The 20,568-nt window shown below is 45.6% G+C and overlaps 1 protein-coding gene across 4 annotated transcripts in view; it reads right to left on the reverse strand.

Moving 5' to 3' along the window:
• Positions 1-17,896, reverse strand: part of hm13 (histocompatibility (minor) 13) — a 50,906-nt gene extending 33,010 nt beyond the window's left edge. The window contains exons 1-3 of one of the 4 annotated variants that reach the window (XM_085922942.1): positions 17,422-17,882; positions 7,326-7,361; positions 1,821-1,919 (exon numbers count right to left, since the gene is read on the reverse strand). In XM_085922942.1, coding sequence (XP_085779068.1) covers positions 1,821-1,919; positions 7,326-7,361; positions 17,422-17,649 — 363 coding nt within the window. In that variant the 5' untranslated portion in view covers positions 17,650-17,882. Of the gene's footprint in view, positions 1-1,820; positions 1,920-7,325; positions 7,362-17,070; positions 17,357-17,421 lie in introns of those variants that run through there. The other 3 variants (XM_085923072.1, XM_085923151.1, XM_085923021.1) reach the window with 3 other exon arrangements.
• Positions 17,897-20,568: the final 2,672 nt, after the last annotated feature.

Consider the following 20,568-nt stretch of genomic DNA (forward strand, 5'->3'; position numbering starts at 1 on the left):
CCTTTGCCGGTGAGGGAGCGAATGTTAAGTAGTCCCAGATTGACGTCACAGTGTTGGTTCGAGCAGGAAGCGTTAGCTACCCTAGCTAGGCTAGCCAATGCACTGTGATCCACCTTCCTATTCATGTCTCTCGGTGGATGGCGGCGGGTGTAGGACCAGATGGTGTTTATGGCAGTGGAGTCATCGATGTGGTAGTTGCGTCGAGCTCCACGGTGGCTGTATCTCCGGTGGTGACGGCGAGCGATGTCCGGAAAGCGTTGTAGTGCTGGTGGGGGAGCAAACCGGCAGTGCCGGAGCTGGAGAAGCACTGCGTTTGTGTAACGAATCCGGGTTGACTTCAGGCTGGATGAATCATGGCGGACAGGGAAGTCCAGCAGAGCATGGAGCTCACAGCAAGGTTGATAATATGTATGATGCACGGGCCAGACAGGAAAACAGCAGAGCAGTGACCAGCTAGCACACAGGTAGCAGCTGAACAGTGTAGGCAACCACGCTACAAACAAATCCACTTGAGACTTGTCCAAGAGTAAAACCAAGAGTACCACATTCGTCCAAGTTTAGTGATCTGCTGCAGACTTTGCAGGAAATCGAGCAAAACGTCAAAAATGACCAGAGAGCAGCGGCAGCAATACGCACTAGCGTTCACTCACATCCGGGTCCTTATATCCGGATTTTAATAAAGCATAATAATAAGACAAAAAACATTTGCAAATGTCAGGTTGACGGACAGTTGAGAAGATTTGGAAGTGGGAAACAGGATGAAGTATCCCTGAGAAAATTGTTACTTCCGTGAGAACATGGTCACCTCTGGAAGCATTTGGGTCATCTGAGGCCGGCTTAACTCAATTCTCGTCGCCCCTACATACTGCGTTACTGCAGAGGGGCTAAAGTACATAATTTTACCTTGGAAACAGAGGGCCGGTGACTTACATCAGATAAGTACACGATTGACACCCCGTATGCCACCGATTGCAGCACGGACTCCCCGAATGCAGCCGATTGCGGCTGGGACTCCAGGGAGTGCAATATAGTCATCTACTATATGACTATATTGTAGCATTACCAAAGTACCAGGCAAGATGTGGGTTTGGTAACTAGTTCTTTATTTCACAAAACAAGAGCTCAACTTATGAGCCAACACAGCAAGCGCCCTGGTGGTGTGGTCACTGTCTACTGCGCACGTGCGGTTCACTGTGATTGCCTCCCGACAGGCTTACCTGTATGTCAGTCAAGCGATGGGATGAATTCTAGCCAATAGGGCAAATGTTTCTTTTTTTTTTTTTTAAGTCATGCGATCGACCAGGAGTAGTTTACTTTGGTGATGCCCCTGACCACGGTTGCCGTAATGCTGTAAGCGATGCGACCTTGTAATTTGCTAGTCTTACTAAAACATTTTGGCAGAGTGCTGTGTACAACCAGTATGGATCAACAAATTCATCAATTCATTTATAAGGCGCTCTGCATTTTAAGGCACACTGTGGTCTTTTGAGTAAATTTTAAGTTTTTAAGTGTGACTTGTGGTGCAGAAAATACGGTAGCTGGATTGTGGGGCAGACACATTGATATATGGATAGAAAAGATGTATCGTTACACCCCTACTAAATACAAAACTATGTACACCTGCTGCTCGGTAACTTGTTTGATGCTAAACCCTATACTATTTTCATAAGCTAGTCATTTTCTGGTGTTTGTCAGCTGCTCAGTACACATTGCTTTCGACAGCTAGTGTCTTCGCTGTTCACAATCAAATTTGGCCCCATCCCCACCACCAATCAAATGGATAACAGTTTGAGCCAAGTGTAAAGAATCTGGAAGGTCACCTTGAAAAAAAGGTAGAGTCCAAAGAGAGTACAGCTGGCAATGATTGGGAATTTGGCAGCTTCTCTGCTGGTGATGGTCTCTGGCATGTCTGACGTGTTCTGCGGACAACGACAGGGATAGTTAAACACTTACAGTGAGACTTGTTCATAAAACCTTTAAATGTGATGAACAAAGTCTGCTTCAACTACTACTCACCAAAACACGAACCTCAAGAAAGAAATAATCAAAGGTGAAGTAACATTATTCATGTTTTGACAGAGTATAATGAAAACTAGCATGCTGAGGCTATCCCGGGCTCGTGTAAGATCATTTTAACAACGAACGTCTTGCAGGGGCACTGCAAACAAGGTTTGGAACCACTGGGTTAACTTATTTAAATATTACGATGTGTTGCTGCGGTGGCTTATCACTTTCTTGTTGCTTTGCGTAGTAACTCAGCTCCTCCCCAAGTATTTCACATTTAAATTTGTACTACTTACCTCAAGTGAGCACTCTCTGTCTGTCAGCCCATAGTCATTGGTAATGACCGGTCACGAATACATTACGTACGTAATCATAATAAGCAATGGGAAGAACGCATCATTCAGCAGAATCTAGTTTGAAGCCAACGTGACCCAACAAGTCATCAATGAACACACCTATTTCAGCTGTAGTGCATGTTTCACACAGGATTTGTTTCTAACAAATATAAGATAAAAAAAAAAAAAAAAAGGTAAAATGTACCTTTATACCAACTAACATGCTCACAACAAAAAAACTTGTAATTTTGGACCATGAAATAGTATGTAATAATGATGGGTCGGGCAACACCGATGCTTTGGCGCATGTGGCTTGCTCATAGAGGGAAGCCCCGTGTTGGTGCGTGTATCGCTTTAAGAAAGTCACGTGACCAAAACACAAGCAGTATCGCCTGTCAAGGAAGCGCGCCAAACCTCTGTTAAAGGAAGCGCATTGTTAACGGGATGGATCTGCCAAAACAATATCTGAGCTTTCGCGATTCATCCTCGAAATTATCAAGAATTATGGAGCAGCCCCAAGTCAAACAACGTCGAAGAGCTATCACGTCGAAGAGCGATCACACCGAGGCTGCTTCTTTGTCGGGAAGTTGTCGAGCCAACAAACGTCGGAGCTTTCCAGCACCAGCAGCTCCGCGGCCAATCGGACTCCGTTCCAATGACGCCAGGCCCGCGGCCGCCGTTGGGGTCACTCCTGGCGCCATCAGACTCGCGACTGCATTAGGGCCCCACCCCAGCGTCGCCGGATCCATGGCCGTCGCCGGACCTTGAGCCAGCAACGCCGGACCCGCGGCCGTTGCCGGACTTTGCGCCAGCAGTGCCGGATCTGCAATTGTCGCCGGACTTTGTGCCACCAACGCCGGACCTGCGGCCTTGACCGGACCTCTAGCCACCTGTGCCAAACCAGCGATCATCCCCCCAGGAGCGCAGCCAACACCAGGTCCCAGGAGGCCAGCTACAACCAGGCCCAATAGGCCAACACCATCAGCCCCAGGAGGACAGCCACCACCAGGCCTAGTAGGCTAGCATCACCAGCCCTTGGAAGAGAGCTAACATCAGGCCCAGTAGGCTAGCACCACCAGCCCCAGGAGGACTACCATCACCAGGCCCTGGAGGACAGGCACCACCGGGCCCAGTGGGCTAGCACTAATAGCCGCCCCAGGAGGAGAGCTGTCACCAGGGTGAGTGGGATAGCACCACCAGCCCCAGGAGGAGCGCTACCATCAGGTCTAGATTGGCAGAGCCATGAAAGTGCTTTAGAAGGACATGGAGGAGCTGACGTTATCTGTGGAAGTGATGTCTTCAAATGTGAAAACCATAATGAAGCAACAGGCAAATATTACAGAGCTGATGGGAGAGGGGAAGCAGCTCAAACAATTAAACATTGAACAAAATAAAAAAAATTGTCAGCCTGGATAATAGATTCGACAGTTTGGAGCAGTATTCAAGAATGAACGATGTCATCATCACAGGTTTAAAGCTCAAACCACGGCGCTACCAGCAGGCTGTGAAAGGCCTTGCTTCTGAAGGCAATTCTGAACATGAGGAGACAACCTAGGACCAGGTAAAAACTTTCCTCCAGAGTAAAGACATCATTGACATAGTCAATATTGAGGCATGCCTCACACTGGCAACCAAGAGTATAAATGGCAAGCCTGTCATAATTGTCCGATTTACAAACAGGAAAAATAAGATAAATCTGCTCAAACAAGGAAGAATAAGTAATAAGCAAATAACCCAAATAAATAAATAATAAATACATAAATAGATATATAAGAGGAGCAAAATGGAGCAAGCGTGCATACAGCAGACAGCCAGAATAAAGCGCAAAAGAACAGGACGTCATGCAGCCGAGGATGGAGAGGGGAGAGAATTCAGGATCCTGACAGCTTGGAGTACAAAGCTGTTGGCGAGTCTGGTGGTGCGGGAGCGCAGGCATCTGTACCTCTTCCCAGAGGGCAGAAGATCAAACAAAGAGTGAGCGGGGTGACTCATCACACACAATCATGGTCACCTTGCGGGTGAGACGGGAGGTGTAAATGTCCTTCACTGATGTGCACCCCCGGGAATCTGGTCCTGCTCACTCTCTCCACCACAGCACCGTCGATGGTCAGCGGCAGGTGTTGGGCATGACCCTTCCGGAAGTCAACAACAATCGCCTTGGTCTTGTTGACGTTCAGCAGGAAAATGTTGTCCCTGCACCACGTGGCCAGAGGGTCGACCTCTGACCTGTATTGGGTCTCGTCGCCCCCGGTGATGAGACCCACCACAGTCGTGTCATCGGCATATTTCAGCACGCGGTTGCTGCTGTACGTTGCGGTGCAGTCATGCGTCAGCAGGGTGAAAAGCAGCGGACTGAGCACGCAGCCTTGAGGGGCCCCCGTGCTCAGCGTGATGCTGCCGGAGACATTGTCGCCAACACGCACTACCTGAGGCCTCTGACAGAGGAAGTCCAGTAGTATAGGTCGCAATTTGGGGGAAATGTATTTGACAAAATCCAACACCAAGAACAGACATGAAGCAGCAACAACAGGCTAAACGATAGGTATGCTAACGTGACAAAAACACAAACAAAGAGCTGATAACGGGCCAGACGAGTTATTCTAATAACTATTAACGTATTTTCCGGACTATAAGGCGCACTTAAAAACCTAACATTTTCTCAAAAGCCGACAGTGCGCCTTATAGTCCAGTGCACCTTATATATGGATCAATTTATGAATTTGTTGATCCATACTGGTTGTACACAGTGCTCTGCCAAAATTTTCAGTACGTTTTACAAGGTCGCATCGCTTACCAGCATTACGGCAACCGAGGTCAGGGGGCGTCACTGAATAGCTGTTATACCCGTGAGGCTATTTTATGTCAGAATAGGCTGCTCTGTTAATGTTTCGAGTAAATTTACGGATAGATATGGAAGGGAAACATGGGTAAGCAGTACCAAGGTGTTAGATCTAACTTTAGTCAGTTCCGATCATTTTTTAAGCCCTTGTTTGAGAAACGCGATTGTTTACACTTAGCTGAGGCTCATGGGAGTCTGCGAGCTGAGGCTCATGGGAGTCTGCGGGTGGCTATTGCTATAGTGATAGCTGCTATACGCAAAATGCTATTTTATGTCAAAATAGGCTGCTCTGTTAATGTTTCGAGTACATTTACGGATCGATACGTAAGGGAAACATAGGTAAGCAGTACCAAGGTGTTAGATCGAACTTAAGTCAGTTCTGATCATTTTTTAAGCGCTCGTTTGAGAAACGTGATTGTTTACACTTTGCTGAGACTCATGGGAGTCTGCGGGTGGCTAATGATATAGTGATAGCTGCTATACGCACGAGGCTATTTCATGTCAAAATAGGCTGCTCTGTTAATGTTTCGAGTAAATTTACGGATCGATATGGAAGGGAAACATAGGTAAGCAGTACCAAGGTGTTAGATCAAACTTTAGTCAGTTCTGATCATTCTATAGGATAGTTCAGGGGTCGGGAACCTATGGCTTGCGAGCCAGATGTGGCTCTTTTGATGATTGCATATGGCTCGCAGATAAAACAAAATATTCTCACTTGTTTTAATCCATCTATTGATTTTTCACTGCGCATGTCCTGTTCAGGGCTGCAGGAGCAATTGTCCATTATTTTAATTGGATGATACTGGCCTACGTTTGCCGTTGCTGAGTAAAACAGGTAAACGCCCCCTTTTGAACCAGTCTGAAACTGCGTCTGCTCGGTCATTAGCTCAAAGCTAACCCTTCGACGAAGAAGATGGCGAAAAGAAAAAAAGACGACGAGTATCGTACATTTCAGGACGAATGGACCGAAGAATTTGCCTTTGTGGAGAGAGCGGGTTCTGCGGTGTGTCTAATTTGCAATGACAAAATTACATCGTTGAAACGGTCGAATGTAAAGCGGCACTTCGACATGCGCCACGCTACCTTTGCATCAAAATACCCTGCGGGAGACAGCAGAAAAAAAGCGTGCCAAGAGCTTCTGAGCAGGCTGCAAGCTAGCCAGCAGCAACTCCGCGTATGGACCCGGCAAGGTGACTATAATTCAGCTAGCTTTGCTGGTTCTTTAACAATAGTGAGGAACGGAAAACCATTCACAGATGGCGAGTATGCTAAAACGTTCATGCTGGATGTAGCCAATGAACTTTTTGCTGATTCTCAAAACTTGGAACGCGATTCCTGTCACATACCACACACTGCAGCGTGAGTATTGTTGTATTGACCATGTTTGGATCTACGTATGCATGTGAGCAGTCATTCTCACATCTTAAAAACATCAAGTCCAACCTACGATCATGTTTAACGGATGAAAGCCTCAACGCTTGCATGAAGCTTAACCTCACCAAGTACCAACCCGACTACAAAGACATCAGCAAATCCATGCAGCACCAGAACTCGCATTAATAATGAGTGTTATAACAACAATAAATTCAGAGGCTTATTATACTGACATTTAGTTGAATTCACTTTTAGAATATATGGCTCTCACTGAAATAAATCTCCAAATTTTTTGCTTTCATGGCTCTCTTAGTCAAAAAGGCCCCACGAATTTTTGACGCGATGAGGCAAAGATGGTTGACAATGGACCTGCTCTCACAGCTCTACTGCTACCTTCTTTCAGGCAAGCATGGCCGCCTCCAGGGTGTCTCGACAAATAGGTTCAGTGAGCGCTACAATCGTTTCATACAACCAGTATAAAAAAACGCATTTGGGTATAGATTTTCTTAATAAACCATGATATTAAAGGTGACAAAATGTTCAAACCTGATGCTTTCTGTTCATGGGAAGCATCACAACATTAAGATTAAACATCTGGTTGGTTAATGACAAGGAGAAAAATATGAAACAATTTTGATTGGTTAATGACGAGTGGGAAAGTGTGAAACACTCTCTGATGCAGTTGACACGATTTACGGTCATCAAGTGATATGATAGTTGCACACACAATCATAGCTTGTATAGTTTCATGCACATAAACATTTTATACTCACTCGTATGCCTGACTCGTACGCTTTTTCTCCAAGCTCCTACGGACAAGACAGATGCAACCGCACAAGACAGGAAGAAAGAAAGCATCAGGACTGAATCCAATTTAAGTAGAAAATTTGAGATTAGAAAAAGAGAGACGTAACCAGACAAGACAGGAAGAGAAACAGGATCAGGACTTAATATAATCCAAATAAAATCTAAAAAAGATATAATATACTATAATACAGGGGCGGCTCGGGGGTGCACTGGGTAGCACGTCCACCTCACAGTTAGGAGGGTGCGGGTTCGATTCCACCGCCGGCCCTCCCTGTGTGGAGTTTGCATGTTCTCCCCGTGTCCGCGTGGGTTTTCTCCGGGCACTCCGGTTTCCTCCCACATCCCAAAAAAACATGTTTGGTAGGCTGATTGAAGACTCTGAATTGTCCCTAGGTATGAGTGCGAGTGCGGCTGGTTGTTCGTCTCTGTGTGCCCTGCGATTGGCTGGCAAACGGTTCAGGGTGTCCCCCGCCTACTGCCCGATGACGGCTGGGATAGGCTCCAGCACGCCCGCGACCCGCGTTGGGACAAAGCGGTTCAGAAAATGGATGGATGGGCTATAATACAGTGGTGCCTCTACTTATGAACTTAATTGGTTCCGTGATCGGGTTTGTAAGTAGAAACGTTTGTAAGTAGAAGCAACATTTATCATTGGACTCAATGTAAAAGCAAACAATGTGTGTCGGACTTTGCCCTATTACTCTGTGTAAAAACACAGTTTTATTTTTTAATTTTGCTTGTTCAAACCTTTATCACAAAAAATAGAAATCACTTTATTCTTGACCTCTTAACTTTCCTTAGGGAAGGGGGTACCGGTTTTAATTTTCTACACTTGCTAAAAATATCCCGAGAAGACAGAAAAAGTCAGATTTGTTTGTTTATTTTCACGTAAAAAAATATTTAAAATGTACCATAATTTTTGGACTATAAGTCTCGTTTTTTTTCATAGTTTGGGTGGGGGGGGGGGCCACTTATACTCAGGAGCGACTTGTGATTTTTTTCACAAATTTTCGAAATTCAAAAATCCGCGATGTAGTGAAACCGCAATAAACGAACCGTGATGTAGCAAGGGATTACTGTCATTTGAACTGCAAGTGACGTCACCCGTGCCGCGCGGCGGTTGTTTACATAAAAGGCAAAGGATTCGATCATGGGATGACGAAGATGACGAAGGGGCCCACATACTACCGGCATCATTAGCGGCTTTGTTTGTACGTGACACGGAGGACGAAGAGTTTGAAGGATTTGATGATTTGGAGTGACACAGAAGGTTTGAAAAACTATTATGGGTTTTAAGCACGCCCGGTCCTTCTTGACGGGAGCTCTCTTTCACCTCCGTGGATGAAAGTTGGGGGCCGGCGCTCAGCCGGGTGGCTGTCCGGGGACGGTGGATGGGACTTGGACATGGCTTTTACTCACGCCCGGTCCTATTTATGGAGCTCTCTTTTGTGGATATGTCACGTTAGCATACCGTATCGTTTAGCCTGGTTCCTGTCTGTTTTGGTGTTGGATTTTGACAAATAAATTTGGCCCAAAGGTGCGACTTATACTCCAGTGTGACTCATACATGTTTTTTTTTTCACTTTATTGTGCATTTTATGGCTGGTGCGACTTATACTCCAGAGCGACTTATAGTCCGAAAATTACGGTAATAACAGGCATAAGACATACAACGTACAACAATAGGGTAAAACACCCCTAAAGAGAATAATGGATGGATCCAGGTTCATTTAGCAAACTAGTGATTTCAAAGCCTTCTTAAATTGGTGAGAAGACAAGTCCCCTAGAAATAGTGTCAGCGAATTGTAAATCTTTGACCCTCTGAAGCATATGTTAAATAGAGTTTGGGCTGTACGGGCTATTGGTGGTCTGAGGTCATTCTAGCTGCGTGTGGGGTAATTATGGACCTGAGAATTATGTCTAAATAGGTTATGAAAAAATGGGGGAAGGGTTCTCTCCAATGAGCTATGAACAAAGAGACGAATTTGAAGATGATTGACTTGAAAAACAGTGAGGATACCTAGCAGAGTAAAAAGAGGCTGAGATGAATGTTTCAGATGTACACAACATATTACTCTTAGAGCTCGTTTCTGCAGACGATATATAGGCTCAAGTTTGGTCTGGTGAGTACTAGCCCAAGCGATATTACAATAGTTAATATACAGCAGGCATGTCCAAAGTCCGGCCCGCGGGCCAATTGCGGCCCGTGGTCAAATTTCATCAGGCCCGCAGCCTCTGTGATAAAATCTTTAGTATGTGGCCCGCCGCCATTGTTGACCAGCGCTTTAATACACACGTACCAAAGCTATTTTATATTTATGCTGCAGAAATGTAATCTCGCGCGACCCAGCGTGATTTCACAGCGACAACATGACTCCAGCTGTCCTGCTATGCGGAGCATGCGCAAGTCAAATGCGGAAATAAACCCGTTGTAAAAAGGGTACGCGCGAACCGGCTGCGTGAACCCTGCGTGAAATGTTCATGAGGCGAAAATAATTTTAAACTAATGTAAATTTAAGGTATTTCATACAGTTTGTTCAATGTTATCGTATTTTATGTATTACTTATAACTCCTGTTAAAAATGTTCATGAGGCGAAAATAATTTTAAACTCATGTAAATTTAAGGTATTTCATACAGTTTGTTCAATGTTATCGGACTCTTCAGATATGAATGAAAGGCAGAATTTGTGTTTTTAGAGTTGTTCACATCTGCCTGAGTGGCTTATATTTGGTTATTTTGTCATTGAAAAAATAAAGACAATTGGGAGAATGAAATTTGTTTTATAACAGTGTTTATTTGGATGAAATTGTAGTTAAAAAAAATGTCCGAAAAAACTACTGGCCCCCGGGCCCCTTCACTTGATCAAATCTGGCCCTCCTTGCAAAAAGTTTGGACACCCCTGATATACAGATAGCCCCTCCATGAGTCATGTTGTCTGGGGCTTTATGCCCCTGGTAGAGTCACCCATGGCAAAAGGGTCCTAGGTGAGGGACCAGACAAAGCACGCCCCCTTGTGGCGAGTAAAATATATGGACCTAGTTTTCCCTTGCCCGGACGCGGGTCACCGGGGCCCCCCTCTGGAACCAGGCCTGGAGGTGGGGCTCGAAGGCGAGCACTTGGTGGGGGCCTTCGCCCATGGGGCCCGGCCGGGCACAGCCTGAAAAGAAAATGTGAGTCCCCCTTCCCATGGGCTCACTAAATGTAGGAGGGGCCAAAGGGGTCAGGTGCAAAGTGAGTTGGGCGGCGGCCAAAGGCGGGGACCTTGGCGGGCTGATCCCCTGCTGCAGAATCTGGCTCTTGGGACATGGAATGTCACCTCTCTGGCTGAAAAAGAGCCTGAGCTCGTGTGTGAGGCAAAAATGTTCTGACTAGACATAGTCGGACTTTCCTCCACCCATAGTTTGGGCTCTGGTACAAGCCCTCTTGAGAGGGGCTGGACTCTCTTCCACTCTGGAGTTGCCCACAGTAAGAGGCATCGAGCAGGTGTGGGCATACTTATTAGCCCCCGGCTGGGTACCTGCACATTGGGGTTCTCCCCGGTGAACGAGAGGGTAGCCTCCCTCCACCTTCAGGTGAGGGTACGGGTCCTGACTGTTGTTTGTGTCTACGCACCAAACGACAGCTCAGAGTACCCACCCTTCTTGGAGTACCTGGAGGAAGTTCTGGAGAGCACTCCTTCTGGGGACTCCATGGTTCTACTGGGTGACTTCAATGCTCACGTGGGCAATGACAGGGAGACCTGGAACGCCACCCCCCGATCATTACCCGAGCGGCTTGACATGGATTTTCTATAATGAACACCATGTTCAAGCACAAGGGTGTCCATGTGTGCACTTGGCACCAGGACACCCTAGGCCTCAGTTCGATGATCGACTTTGTCGTCGTGTCATCTGATTTGGGGCCGCATGTTTTGGACACTCGGGTGAAGAGAGGGGCAGAGCTGTCAACTGATCACCACCTGGTGGTGGGTTGGCTCCGATGGTGGGGGAAGATGCCTGTCCGACCTGGCAGACCCAAATGCTCTGTGAGGGTCTGCTGGGAACGTCTGGCAGAATCTCCTGCCAGGAAGAGCTTCAACTCCCACTTCTGGCAGGGCTTTTCCCACGTCCCGGGGGAGGCGGGGGACATTGAGTCTGAGTGGACCATGTTCCGCGCCTCCACTGTTGAGGTAGCCGACCGGAGCTGTGGCCGTAAGGTGTTTTGTGCCTGTCGTGGCGGCAATCCCCGAACCCACTGGTGGAGACCGGCGGTAAGGGATGCCGTCAAGCTGAAGAAGGAGTCCTATCGGGCCGTTTAGGCCTGCGGGACTCCGGAGGCAGATAACAGGTACTGCCAAGCGGAACGCGGCTTTGGCGGTTACTGAGGCAAAGAGTGAGAACTTCCAGGCCGGTTCGCAAACGTGTTAGGGTGTGGCCTGAGGGGGCCTCTGATGCTCTTCGGGACTGCTTTGGCACTACAGACTGGGAAATGTTTAAGCAGGCAGCCACTTGCGACAATTGGACGGACATTGAGGAGTATGCTGACTCTGTGACCTCTTACATCGCTAAGTGCATCGATGATGTGACCCTCACAAAGTACGTCGTCACTCGGGCTAACTGGAAGCCATGGCTGACAGGGGCTGTCCTTGGGCTCCTGAGGGCCAGAGACAAAGCCTACAGGGCTGGGGATGCAGCGAGCGTGAGATCAGCAAGGGCGAAACTGTCCCGGGGCATCAAGGATGCGAAAAAGGCGTTCTCTTCCAAGATTACTGCTCACTTCAAAGACAGCAAGGATGCTCGGAGCCTGTGGCGAGGCATACAGACAATCACGGACTACAAGCCCACGCCGCAGAGCTGTGAGGGCGACGTCCCTCTGCTCAACGAACTGAACCGCTTATTTGCTCGCTTCGACGCTCAGAACGACACTTGCCCGCTGAAGACCCCTCCCCATCCGGACGAGCAGCCTCTGTGCCTCTCTGCCGTTAGCGTGAGGAGGACGCTTGCTGCTATCAACACCCGTAAGGCGGCGGGCCCGGACAACATCCCGGGACCGGCGCTGAAGGACTGCGCTGAGGAGCTGATGGATGTCTTCACGGACATCTTTAACATTTCCCTGCGGCAGGCCGTCGTCCCGTCTTGCTTCAAGGCTGCCACCATCATACCTATGTCGAAAAATCCTGCTCCCTCCTGCTTCAATGACTACCGCCCTGTGGCACTGACCCCCATCGTCATGAAGTGCTTTGAGAGGCTTGTCTTGGCACACGTCAGATCTGTTCTTCCCCCCACCGTGGACCCCTTCCAGTTTGCCTTCCGACCCAATCGGTCCTCTGAGGATGCCATCTGCTCTGCCCTCCACTCTGCCCTCACCCACCTGGAGAACAAGGACTCGTATGTGAGATTGCTGTTTGTGGACTTCAGTTCTGCATTCAACACCATTGTTCCACAGCGTCTCATTTGCAAACTTGTCAAGCTGGGCCTCAGTACCTCCCTTTGCAACTGGCTACTGGACTTCCTCTGTCAGAGGCCTCAAGTAGTGCGTGTGGGCGACAGTGTCTCCGGCAGCATCACGCTGAGCACGGGGGCCCCTCAAGGCTGCGTGCTCAGTCCGCTGCTCTTCACCCTGCTGACGCATGACTGCACTGCGACCTACGGCAGCAACCGCATGCTGAAATATGCCGATGACACGACTGTGGTGGGTCTGATCACCGGTGGCGACGAGACTCACTACAGATCGGAGGTCGACCTTTTGGCCGCTTGGTGCAGGGACAACAACCTTCTGCTGAACGTCAACAAGACCAAGGAGAATATCATTGACTTCCGGAAGGGTCACGCCCACCACCTGCCGCTGACCGTCGACGGAGCTGTGGTGGAGAGAGTGAGTAGCACCAGATTCCTGGGGGTGCACATCAGTGAGGACCTCTCCTGGACCACCAACACTGCGTCGCTGGCAAAGAAGGCCCAGCGCCGCCTGTACTTTCTGTGGAAACTCAGGCGGGCGAGTGCTCCTCCCGCCGTCATGACCACATTCTACCGTGGCACCATTGAGAGCGTCCTCTCCAGCTGCATCGCTGTGTGGGGTGGTGGCTGCTCTGAGTACAACATGAAGGCCCTGCAGCGCATAATGACCACTGCGAGTAAAATCATCGGGGCTCCACTCCCCTCCCTGAAGGAAGTTTACGCCTCTCGTCTCACCCGCAAAGCGGCTGCGATTGTGTGTGATGAGAGTCACTCCGCTCGCTCTTTGTTTGTACTTCTGCCCTCTAGGAAGAGATACAGATGCCTGCGCTCCCGCACCACCAGACTCAGGGACAGCTTTGTGCTCCAAGCTGTTCGGATACTGAATTCCCTCCCCCCTCCACCCTCTGCTACATGACGTCCTGTTCTTTTGCGCTATGATCTGGCTGTCTGCTATTAGCGCGCTTGCTCCATTTTGCTGCTCTTATTTGTCTATTTATTTATTTATTGTTTATTATTTGGGTTATTTGCTTATTACTTATTTGTTGCTCTTGTCTGTTCGTTTTTACTCTTTGTGCTGTTTGATGTGAGTGTTGTGTACTGTCTAGTCACCGTGGGACGGTAGGAAACGTAATTTCGATCTCTTTGTGTGCCTGGCATGTGAAGAAATTGACAATAAAGCGGACTTTGACTTTGTTATTGGATCTATTTTATTTCTTGTAGCAACTTGTATATGTTTTTATTGTTACAGTTCAGTAGTTGTTGGCTCGTTGAACTCTTGTTTTGTTAAAGTTTCAAAACCGGACTTAAAACTCACTTCTTTAATTTGGCATTTCTGTGATTCCTGTTTTTATATCCTGGTTGTCGTCCAGTTGTTTTATACTTGTCCTTGCTTTTTATTCTTGTTTTTACTTGCCATGTAGCACTTTGAGATTCCTCCGAATATAAAGTGCGTTATAAATATAATTTATTATTATTATTAAAGTGCCGTTTACCAAACCCACTTCTTTCCTGGTACTTTGTGAACGCTACAGTATAGTTATATACTAGTTCTGTGCGGCGCACACGCAGCGTTGTTGACATAAAGAACGAGGATATTGATCGATGGATTTAATAATTTGGAGTGACACCGATGGTTTGATAATATTGTTGTTATATGATAGTTATTTGATATATTTTAAACTTTATATATAGTTATATGGGTCTGTGGAATAATTAGAAATGCAACTCACGACGAGTCCAATGTCAGCGGCGCTGCGCATATGCACTGCATATGCATTGTTTACATAAAGGACAATCGATGGATTTAATGAATTGGAGTGACACAGATGGTTTGATAAACGTGTTATTTATGTAATAGTTTTTTTAATAACTCTGAATGTTATGTCAGGCCCGTTCTCAGCTCCTCGTTTGTGTATATGTCACCTTAGCATACCGTATTGTTTGGCCTGTTGTTGCTGGTTTATGTCTGTTCTTGGTGTTGGATTTTGACAAATAAATTAGGCCCAAAAGTGCGATTTATACTCCAGAGCGACTTATATTTGTTTGTTTTTTTTCCACTTTATTGTGCATTTTATGGTTGGTCCGAATTATACTCCGGAGCAACTTTTAGTCCGAAAAAAAAGGTACATAAAGTCTTTCGGAATGCATCTTCTTTGGGTCTGTTGGTGACTGGTGAAAGGATATAGACCAGACATGGGAAAACTACGGCCCACGGGCCACATCCGGCCCACGGGCCCGTTTAATCCGGCCCGCCAAACCTGAATAAATTGTATTATTAAACATTTTTTTTGGGTCATTTTCCCTACAATTACTATGTTTCTCCAGTCGATGGGGAAGCGCCCGCCCGCGCATTTACTCCCGGAAGCCATGTCAGAAAGCTCGGTGCACACTCACAAGTGCGTATACGTACTAAGTAGTATGGACCCGGCGCACTCACCGCTCTATTTCTATCATTGCCGAATTTCGAGTGTGGGCCGGGACATCAGCATTCTTGTAATTTGCGCTCTGAGCTTTCAGATACAGTTTTACGCTAATGCCACCCACAAACCTTCCCCTGGAACCCTTCCATTAAAACGAGGAAAAGAAAGGTGGACACTGAGTGCCGAATGTTAAAAAAGACTGGACAAGTTGGCTCAACCTACGATTGTTAGCAGACGTTCAGCCACATGAACGTCAACAAAGCCCGTCACAGATCTAGGTTAACGGACCGACACCTTGGTTCTTTCCTAAGAATTACTACAACAAATTTTACTCCAGACCATGACATGACGCATTTGCAAAAAAGGGAGACCAACAATACTATTGATTTCTTAATTACTTTACTTTGATGTATTCTTTCACTGATTTGTCAAGATGATGTATTTGGTCAGAATGTTTGCCGTTTGATGTGATTTCGCCTCATTAGATAAACATATTTAATTAATCTGACCCGCAGGCGCTGAAGTGATGGAAACTGTTATTCATAATAACAGTGTCGTATTTAATGAGAATCACTGATAGTAGTTTTTGGGTGAAATATTTTTTTGATGCTGTTAATAAATGCATTTGTTTTCAAAAAGCTTTTTTTTTTTTGAATATCCATGCTTTACTACCTACTAGAAGTAAAAACTTTTGATGCAATGACCTTTACATGTTATTTCCATGACTTCACACAAACACTTCATCCATCTGCTCCTGGTTCGGCCCCCCGGTCAAAATTTAGAACCCAATTCGGCCCGCAAGTCAAAAGGTTTGCCCGCCCCTGATATAGACAGATGTGACAGGACACTTCAGCTGCAAAGAGGCTGCTCATTTCTCTAAAATCAGCCACTGAAAGGCTAATCATTGTGATATGTGGTAGTCATAAGTAGAGATGTCCTTGTAATTTTCGTGCCAATTGATAGCTGCTTTAGTACATTTTAAATGATAGTCTTTACAAGGATTTCCAATGGGGAAATTGTGATCTCTTCTTTCCGTGACGTAGTCAGGCTGATATATCAAATCAAGCAGACTCCACCCAAAAAGTGGGTGTCAGTAAGTGTACTGCACTTCGGTTCCAAATGACCGTTTTTAGAGGGGGATGGTAGCACTGACATGATTTTTTAATACGGTTCTATCAGTCTATCACATAAGTACCAATGTTGGGTCTCACTTAATCCTCCCTGGTGTTGATACCAACCAAGTTTCAAGTCAATCGTATTAATCCTCTAAAACAGGGGTGTCAAATTCATTTTTGTCGTGGGCCGCATCGTAGTTAAAGTTTCCTCTCGGAGTGCCATTATGATTGTCAACATCTTCTATATACAGTATAGGCGACAAAACAAACTGATGAATAACTAGTTTTGAAATCAGAGAGCAGTAAAAACTGTTCAAATATTTTTAAAAGACGGAATAGCAGGTAATATCTATTTTCCTTTTTAAAAGTGAAGACAATTTGTAATTTTAGTAATGATACAAAGTCGATGCAAAATTTGTCTCGCCAGCCACATAAAATGATGTGGCGGGCCGTATCTGGCCCCCAGGCCTTGAGTTTGATACCAATGCTCGAAGACAAGGGTGCAAAATTATGACCTTAGCAAATGTGCAAAAATGGGCCAAAATTCGATATTCAAAAAAATGACAGCTCACTTCCTGGACATTTGAGACGAAGGCTGCAATTGATCTTTTGTACATCTCAGAGTGCTACACGTGCCTACTAATTTTCGTAAATCCAAGTCAAACGGCCAGGGGATGTTTTTTATTTTATTTTTCCATTCTAAGTGGCGCTACAAGGACATTTCAATTTCATTTCTTACCATAACGTATATACTTTTCCCCCCTAGGGCCGATGAGTGCGCTACATTTGGTGAGTTTCCGTGGATGTGTCGGCTGTCAGATATGGGATAAAAGTGAAGAATTTGTACAAAACAATCGGGACCTCCCAGCGGGCGCTAATAATTACAATACACATGATGGCAAATGTCCACTCGATGTCAGCCGGAAATAAGCAACGCAATGACGTCAGCACGCGTACAAAGAACACAATCTCGAAATGTTAACAAGCACATATGTTGTATCAGGAATCACATTTTGGGACCTAAGAAAGCTTTCCAAGTCAGCAGCTCGCTCGATGGCGCGCGCTGTTAGTCAGCTAACGGCAATCTCACCTTGGACTTGGAGCAGGCCACAGAGCGCAGAGCTCCGAAGAAGATGGGCACCAGCGCCATGAGCACCAGGCTGCCGTAAGCCAGTGCTGTGCCCTCCGGCGTGGCCACGAATTTGGCAGTCGCGTTAAGCGCCTCAGTCCTGTTCGAGTCGGTGGTGTTCAGGACGTCCAGGAGAGCGGTGACGATCTCCGGAGGAGCCGAGTTGCTGGCTTTCTCCACCTCAGACATATCTCGCTGTGGATCGCGGCTGGTAAGGCAGAGACGGCGGGTAGCGCGAGAAATGTGCGGAAAAAACAAGGTTCTGCAATCAGACCCCACTCAAAAAAAAAAAAGGCCGACAAAGAGAGGACAAAGCCGGAATTGTATGCGTGTCATTCGTAGATCACACGCGAGCCAGCCGGTAACCCTCTAAGGCCACGTTTCGTTTAGCAAAGATGCACCTAGCGGCGAAACACGTCTCACTCTGATCGTTTTTTGAGAGCAGGACTACATTATGCTAACAGCTGTACGGTGGACCCCGCACACTCACCTTTCCGCACAAACGAATTCACATATCCGAGTGTCTCAAAGTTGTTGTTTTTTTTTCAATTGAAAACTCTCATTGGATGTTTTTCAGCGTTTAGGAGGAATTGTTGTGTCTGTGTGTGTGTGTGGGGGGGGGGGGGGGGGTCTGATTATAGAAGTGGTAATGTAATCTTTGCACACAGGTATAGTAAGAGATCTGTAAATTATGCAGTAATTAGTAGTTGTTTGATGACAACCAATTTGCCAATGTGTTTTTTCTTTTACGCTGGATCCAGTTTCTTTGTATTCTTCTCAACATTTGAACAAATCTTTTAGCACATATCAGGATGATCATGGTTACTGTATACAGAAAATATTGAATGAACATGAAAACAAACGTGAGTTGTTCTACTAGTCCTTTGTTTCAATCCTAGTTTATCCTCCAACATAGCAGACAAACTCTGATCGCATAATGTGAAACGACCTATAGTGTCCTATTATTGTATTCTTAGAATAACAGTGCAATGTAGCACAGTAAGTTTGTTTTGTTAAATCAGGCATTACCAATCTTTCTGAAAGACGGAGCTGCTTCTGGGCTACTGATTCATGCTGTACCAGTTTGATACAGGCGTATGAAATGACAAATTTGCCCACTATACCTTTTAATATTATTAAATGTTACTCCATTGAAACCAATTTGCAATTTGGGATGAGAACAACAAAAAAAAGAACATCAGAGTCCTGTACCATCATTGTCTGGTTTATTAACCTTTGGAATTGTGCACATAAAAATACTATCAACAATGTTATTTATTTTGGGAACATAATAAAGTGCTGTAAAAGAAATAATTTACTTACTTTTAAATGATTTTCAAATGATTGACAAGCGTGGTAGCATTATTATGACAGTTTGGCAGGGTTTTTAGGAGAATGAAATTGAGTAGCCTAGTGAATATAAAATTCATGAACTTGGATTTTTCTTGAAAGATTTACATAATTAAGGTGTTTTCAAAACATATTTGCATGTATGTTACTTTTTCAATATATTTAGGAGTTTCTTCGGATACCCCATGTTGTACACGCATCCCCAATTGAGAACCACTGCTTTTTACTTTTGGGTCATCACATGATGAAAAGGCAAGATAAATACTGTAAATGAAAAGAATTTTTCAAAATATAGATTCAAATAATGGCCCTTTGGAAGGATGAACCCCCACCACTACAGAACCAATCATTGAACAAAACTAAACAAAATAGCCATGAAATAAACAAACGTCAATTTCTTCATAAAAATAGACAATCTTTGACGTAAGGACTAAAAACCTCTTTGAGGGAAGAACTTTTGAAGCTACATTGCAACAGTACCTCCTACTGACACGGGGGCAAAACTATATACCAGTCAGTCGAGGCCTGAATGTGTGCTATTGTGACCACTGACCAAATTGCCCAAATACCTAAATAAAAACAAATACAGTCTCTCTCTGTCTCTCTCTCTCCCCCAACAACTTCCATCCCAAACTTCCATCCATCTTCCGAACCACTTCTCACAAGGCTCACGGGTGGCTGGACCCTGTGCTTGGAGTCTTTGGGTGGTTTTTGTATACGTATTATCAGGCCAAAACTTGGCCCTCTTCCTTCACTGTACAGGAAATAGGAATGTTGCTGACATAAGAACCACTGTTGTTTTTCATTGGCTCATTTTGCATGATATTGTATCTTTGAAAACCGCAACAGCTCATTCGTTTAACAGACATATATCGGATTTTTTTTTAAATATTGCTTTGTCCATTCTTCTTTAAATATAATATTTCTTTGTCCACTCTTTATTAAACACTCAGAACTCACTGTCCACTTTCCTGTTCTTTGGTCCGCTCATTTTTACGGTATGTCTCGGATGGCAACAGGTACATCTTCAATGTAAAGCAGATGCGAAGTACCAACGATTGCCACTGTGCACCACCCATGAATACTCACAGCAAATAAACTGTGCATAGCCTATTGGTAGAAGGTGGGCTGACAAGACCCATTTCTTTACAGTAGCTATTGCTTGCCAGCCTCAATGCACTCCCACAAAGGTTCACCAGTGGCTGAGCTCTCTAATGGAATAATGCAGTAATTGCAGTGACAAGACAAAAATATTGAATGATTTAAAACATTTATATTTTTAGAGTTGGACAAGGTTGGTGGGCTGTGTTTGGCCCACAAGCTGTAATATTCCCAGGTCTGTCCTAGAGGATTTATCCAATTGACTTCAAACTTGAGTTGTGCCATCTTAAGACCTGTACCAACAACTGTGAAGGGGAGGAAAAAAGTTTTCAATACGATACGAAACTCATCAGACTTTGCACACATATCAGTCCTGGCAAAATAATAAAAAATATTAGTTTATTTTGTGGTTGTAAAGAAAGTAGTGCTCCCAAAAACCTTAAACAATTAAGCTGTCGTGAGTGAACGCTGGCGCGAATTGCAGCCGCTGCTCTCCGGACATTTGTATGTTGCTTTACGCCTGGCCGCCGTTTTGCCGGCCCTGATGAGCGTTTTACTGCCCCTGCATCAAGCTCTCAACAACCTTGCTGTGAGTTTCATGCTCTGGTGGACTATCTTATCCGGAATGATCTATCCAGCATCATTCATGTTCCAGTA

This window comes from Syngnathus leptorhynchus, chromosome 1, assembly GCF_054491065.1.
Source record: "Syngnathus leptorhynchus isolate UIUO chromosome 1, UIUO_Slep, whole genome shotgun sequence".
NCBI lineage: Eukaryota > Metazoa > Chordata > Actinopteri > Syngnathiformes > Syngnathidae > Syngnathus > Syngnathus leptorhynchus.